This window comes from Penaeus monodon, chromosome 26 (assembly GCF_015228065.2).
Source record: "Penaeus monodon isolate SGIC_2016 chromosome 26, NSTDA_Pmon_1, whole genome shotgun sequence".
NCBI lineage: Eukaryota > Metazoa > Arthropoda > Malacostraca > Decapoda > Penaeidae > Penaeus > Penaeus monodon.
Genome location: NC_051411.1, coordinates 13,510,376 through 13,516,845, shown reverse-complemented (window position 1 = coordinate 13,516,845; position 6,470 = coordinate 13,510,376). Strand labels below are relative to the sequence as shown.

Below are 6,470 nucleotides of genomic sequence, written 5' to 3'. Positions count from 1 at the left end.
TTTTACGTTTGGGAGATGAGAGTCGTTACTGTGTTGCGATTAGCTCTTTGTTCATTCGTTTGTTGTTTAATTCTGTTGCGAAAGCATTAGTCGTTCTTTCGAATCTATAATTATTTCTTTTCTTTTCTCATCTTTCCTTTTGTATTTCTAATGAGCACTATGATCATCCTTATCTTCATGATGTCTTTAATATCATTACATGCGTGGTACTATCATTAGCCCATGATGTGTCCTATGATCTTTATTTCATATATTACTGGAGACTTCAAATGTTTTCTTTCTTACACTCGACTTCATTCAGTTATTTTGCGTTTACTTATGTTGTTATTTATATATATATATATATATATATATATATATATATATATATATATATATATATATATATATATATATATATTCGTCAGTAAAGCTGACTAATCGATTTCGTAATCAATTTGTCTCAGTGTTCGACCTTTCGGATGCTTCGCCATTCGGATGACCCTTGGGAGATGCTGAGTCGGATGCGTACGGCTCATCGGTCCCGTTGCGTTGTGGGAGGCCGGTTAAAAAAAGCGGACAAGGTGTGGGCGGAAGGGGTGGGCCTCGCCTCATTTTTTGCTTTTCTTCCTTACGTGTACCCACGGGATGAGGAGAAAGGACAAAGGGGCGTGGACGACTGATGGAAGAGAAACGAAGGATGAAGGGGGAAATGGGGCGTGAAATATAGAGGCTTAAGGAATACAGGTTCAAGTTACGCCGAAGACGCGGTGGTCGAGAATCCCCAGCCGAGTGTTGCATTCGGAGGCGAGCGCTTCGGCAGAGGCAGCAGCCTGACGTGTCTACAGCTCGTAGACGTCCTTCTTGTGGTGCTTCGGCCGGCGGGACTCCTTGCCCCGCGGCGCCTTGACGTGCGGGTGCACCGCCGGCCGGTGGTCGCGGGTGGAGGCGGTGGTGTACATGTTGTAGCCGGGGATGATGTGCACGCGCACATCGCTCGCCGGTCTGGCTGCCGCAGCCGCTGCCGCAGCGGCCGCAGCTGCCGCCTCCCCGCTGCGTCCCCGTCGGGAGAGGGACACCGACGTCTTGCAGCAGCAGTAGTGGAACAGCTGGATGTAGGCTTCGCGGAAGGGCTTGTGGGCGGCGTAGAGGAAGCCCGACGTGGTGGCGGCCACGATGTGCAGCCAGGGCACGCCGTGGCGCAGCGGGTCGTGCGCCCACCACTCCCACGCCACGCCCGCCGCCCAGCAGCCGCCCGACGCCGCCGCTACCACCAGGTTGGTCCCCGTCAGCGCCAGGTCGCGCTCCAGGGCCTGCGGAGGCTTCATCGTGGGCGGGCCGGGGCGCCGCGGCCCCCCACGCCCAGCCAGCAGGGTGTGGGCGTGGATGATGAGGGAGGAGACTAAGGGCGCTGCCACCAGGGTTACGCCCACGGCCGAGGTGAAGATGGTATGTGCGGCGGGCGGCTGCGAGAGCTGGTCGCAGTGGGTGGGGGCCAGGCCCGTCACCCACTGTGAGAGCGTTGTGACGCCCGCGACAGTCCACGAGACGCCCACCATCACGCCGAGGAGCGCCGCGCCCACGCTGCGCCCGGCCACTCGCGCCGAGTTCTCCCAAGCGAGGTTGGGCAGGGTGAGGAGGGCGGCGTGGGCGGCCAGGGACGTGAGGAACCAGGAGGCATAGCACACGGGCGTGGGGCGCATCCAGCCGGCCAGCAGAGACACCACCCACGCCGGGATCACGCCCACGCTCACCACCAGCCCGGCCAACATCACGTTCACCACCAGTACGTTACCTGGAATGAGGGCGGGAGAGAGCGGGCGGTCAGAAGCTGCTCGAGGAGGAACCGGCAGGAGGGAGTGAGGGCAAATACGCTTCTGTTTAGCATACGTGATGAGAACCAATGGCTTTCTCCGGAAGCAGACTGAACAAAGAGGATTATGGTAATTTGTCATAATTTTGATAATATCAGTAATGATAATAGTAATAATGGTGATGATAATCATCATCAGCAACAACAGATATGTTACCATACGATAGCAAAATAGAAAAAAGTGAGTGAAATGAAAGTCAGAATTACAAATTGTAAATGACGATGATAGTGAAAATACAGATTATATTGAGAGTTGTGTTGGAGAAAGTAAATAGCAATGATGCTAATGATGACAGCTTGGCTAAAATGTACACACACACGCACACACACACATGCCCCCCCCCCCCACTACACGTATGAAAATGGGTGTTTCAGTATTTTTTCATTTATACTGTATGTTTCATTCACCCACAGTATGCATGCAGTAAAACTTCTCTGTATGGCCCTCATACAGCACATACTGAAATGAACAGTAAATTTTGATCTTTGCTAAATGTTTTTATGAGTCACTAAAGGGAAAAAAGGCTTTTGTGTCAAGAATGATTTACGTGGTAATGTTGATCTATATATAACACACTTTTTTCCCAAAATAATGACAAAATAATTCTTCATTCAAAGCAGCTGCGTTTTTTGTATGGCAGGGTTATATAGAAAAAGGGTGGTAGTTATGATAATGATATTGATGATAACAGTAACGCTCATGAGAATATAGTTATGATTATGGAGTTTCCGATAATGTTGATAATAATAATAATGCTAATAATGAAAATAACAATACTAATACTAATAATGATAATAATGAAAATAACAATACTAATACCAATAGTGAAAATAACAATACCAATACTAATAATGAAAAGAACCATACTAATACTAATTATGATATAGGCGGTGGCTAAAAAAAAATAACACCCATCTCCACGCACTGGAAGAATATCCAACCAACCTTAAATATCGGAACTATTATCTAACCCCTTATATCCCCCCCCCCCTTCTATTACAGCCCCCACCCCCACCCCCACCCCACACCACCCTCCGTCGCAGCCTCATAAACATACGAACAGCCTATAGGCATATGATACTCGGATATAGTTCCATCCCACAGCCTTTCCTTACCCCCCTCCCCCTTTCCTCTCCCCACCCTACCTCGCCCTCTCCCTCTTCCCTTTCCCCACCCTACCTCCTCCCCCTCCCTCTTTCTTTCACCCGTCCCCTTCCCTCTTCCCCTTCCCTGCCCTCCTGCCCCCCCCCCGCCTCCCCACCAAGCCTCATGCTCTCCCCATATCCTGCTAAATTTTCTGAAAAGGGGAAGGGATTCGGAGTCTGCCTCATAAAAGACCTCATAAGAGTCACGTGAGGGGGAAGAAGGGAAGAGGGAGGAAGGAGGAGGAAGGGGGATGAAGGAGGGAGGAAGGAGTAAAGGGAAGAAGGAAGAGGGAGGAGGGAGGAAGAAAAAGGGAAGAGGGAGGAGGGAGAAGGGAGGAAGACGAAGGGAGGAGGAAGGAGGGAAAGGGAGGAGGGAGGAGGGAGAAGGGAGGAGGGAGGAGGGAAAAGGAGGAGGATGAACGGAAGAGGGAGGAGGGAGAAGGAGGAGGAAAAGAGAAGAGGGAGAAGGGAGGAGGAACGAGGAAAAGGGAGGAGGAAAGAGGGAGAAAGGAGGAGGAAGGAGGGAGAAGAGAAGAGGGAGGAAGGGAGGAAGAGTGGGTGGGTGGGTGTCTGAAGACATTTGTATGAGAGTTACGCTGTGAGGTAATAACAATATTGATAATGAGTACATAAGCAATAGAAAGGTAAAAAAATGGCGAATTGAGATCGGGAGATAAATGATAAAAAAAAAGATAAAGAAACGTCAATATTTATTATTCTTATACTTAGATTGTCGATATGTTATATTTCATTGGGATTAATTGTAATTAAATGCATCTGTAAAAAAAAAAAAATGACGGAGCGGTAGGTAGATATATACATATGGGTAGTGTAAATGGCTATATTAGTCGATACGTAGATAGGTAGAGCAGATACATAACAAGGTAAATAGATAGAGGAGATACATAACAAAGTAGATGAACAAATCTTATACACTGATTCCATGAATATTTTGCCAACTAATTGACTGACATTTGGAAGATAAATACAGAGTTAGAGACACAGAAAAAAAGAAGAACAAACGGCGTAGCAGGGAAGCAATAACGAGAGCATAAAAAGAGAGCAGCAGAGTTCTTTGTTTCATCAGGCAAAGCACAAAGGAATTCCAAACAGTGATTCCTCGGTGTCTGTTCCAACCGATTACACGGAGATTGACAAGAAATTGCATTTGCGCGTCGATCCCCAAGGAGCAACACCGGGAAGGGAATCTACTAAATGCTGAAGAAGGATTTGGGGGAAAAGATTTCTGAGGGGAATGAGGGAGGAAAAGGCTGTGAGGGACCAAAGGATGCATTAAGCACCAGGGAAAATTAAACTCACATATGTACAGGTATATACTCACGCAGACAAATAAACAGGCACACCGACAGGCACACACATACAAACACACACACACACACACACAATATATATTTATATATATATATTATATATATATATATATATATATATATATATAATATATATATATATAAAAATATATGTATATATATACATACATATATATATATATATATATATATATATAATATATATATATATATATATATACATATATATATACATATATACACACATTATAAATATATATATATATATATATATAGTATATATATATATATATATATATATATACATATATATATATATATATATATATATATATATATATATATATATATATATATATATATATATATATATATATATGTGTATATATGTATATATATATATATATATATATATATATATATATATATTCTTTTTCTTAGCTTTATCCCATTTTTATATGGGGTCGCCATGATGATTTGGTTCTGGCAGATATCTTTTATGGCCGGATGCCCTTCCTGACGCCAACCCTTCTCCACTCACCCGGGCCCGGACCGGCACCGACTTGGGCTGTCTTGCCCACCCAGTGGCTAGGTAGGCAATCGAGGTTCCTTGCCCATAGAAACAACGCGCCGGCCGGTGACTCGAACCCTCGAACTCAGATTGCCGTCGTGACATTCTTGAGTTCGATGCTCTAACCACTCGGCTACCGCGGCCTTATATATATATATATATATATATATATATATATATATATATATATATATATATATATATATATATATATATATATTCATATACATATATATGTGTGTGTGTGTGCGTGTGTATATGCATATGCGCGCGTGTGTGTGTGTTTGTCTGTATATATGTAGAGTGAGAGAGATTTTGAGTAATAAAGTTTATAAAAAAAAAGAAAAGTTCATTAAAGTTTACAGCTTTGACGAAATCATTTTCTCCAAATACTGTCTTCGACTTTCTCAGAGATCTTGGTGATAAAGAATTTTTTTTTGTGATGTAACTGCTATTCTTACTACCATTATCTTTGTTACTGTTCTCCTTATTACTCTCACTATTATTGTTCTCATTATCAACATTGTGAAAATGATATTGATAATAACGATAAAAACGATATTGATAATAACGATGATAACAATAATGATAACAGTAATAATGATAATAATAATAATAACAATGATAATTATTATTACAATAGTAATAATGATAATGAAAAATAATACTAACGGTAATAATGATGATTGATGATGATGATGATAATGATAATGATGATGATAACAAAATAATAATGATTATTACAATAGCAACGATAACAACAACAATAAAATAATAATGTAATATTAACAATAATGATAATAATATAATAATAATAATAATAATAATAATAATAATAATAATAATAATAATAATAATAATAGTAGTAGTAGTGGAAGAAATATTACGAAAAGATAATAATGGAAATACATAATGATAATAATGATAACATTAGTATTGACAATAATAATGATAATAATGATGATAGAAATAGCAACAACGGCAATAACATTAATAATAACAATAGCAATGATAATGATAAATATAATAATGATAATAACAATAACCACGATAACAACAATGATAATAATAATAATGATACCAGTAATACTTTCTGATAATAATAACGATGATAATGAAAAAATAAGGAAAATGATAATGATTATGACGGGGAAAATATTAATAGCAATGATAATAACAATAATAATAGTGGTAATAATAATAATATAATAATAATAATGATAATAATAATAATAATAATAATAATAATAATAATAATAATAATAATAATAATAATAATAATAATATTAATAATAACAACAACAACAATAATAATGCTAATAATAATTATTATTATGATAACAATAATAATAATAATAATAATAATAATAATAATATAATAATAATAATAATAATAACAATAATAATAATAACAATAAAGATAATAATAATAATGATAATAATAACAATGAAAATAATAATTATAATAACAATAGCAATAATAATAAGTAATGAATATTGATAATGATAATGAAATAATGACATTGATAATGATAATTATAATCATTCTGTCAATAATGATAATGATGAT

The 6,470-nt window shown here is 39.3% G+C and overlaps 1 protein-coding gene across 1 annotated transcript in view; it reads right to left on the bottom strand.

Moving 5' to 3' along the window:
• Positions 1-408: 408 nt before the first annotated feature.
• Positions 409-6,470, bottom strand: part of LOC119589585 — a 17,499-nt gene continuing 11,437 nt past the window's right edge. The window contains exon 2 of the mRNA XM_037938184.1: positions 409-1,774. Within this exon, the coding sequence (XP_037794112.1) occupies positions 822-1,774 (953 nt within the window). The 3' untranslated portion in view covers positions 409-821. The remainder of the gene's footprint in view (positions 1,775-6,470) is intronic.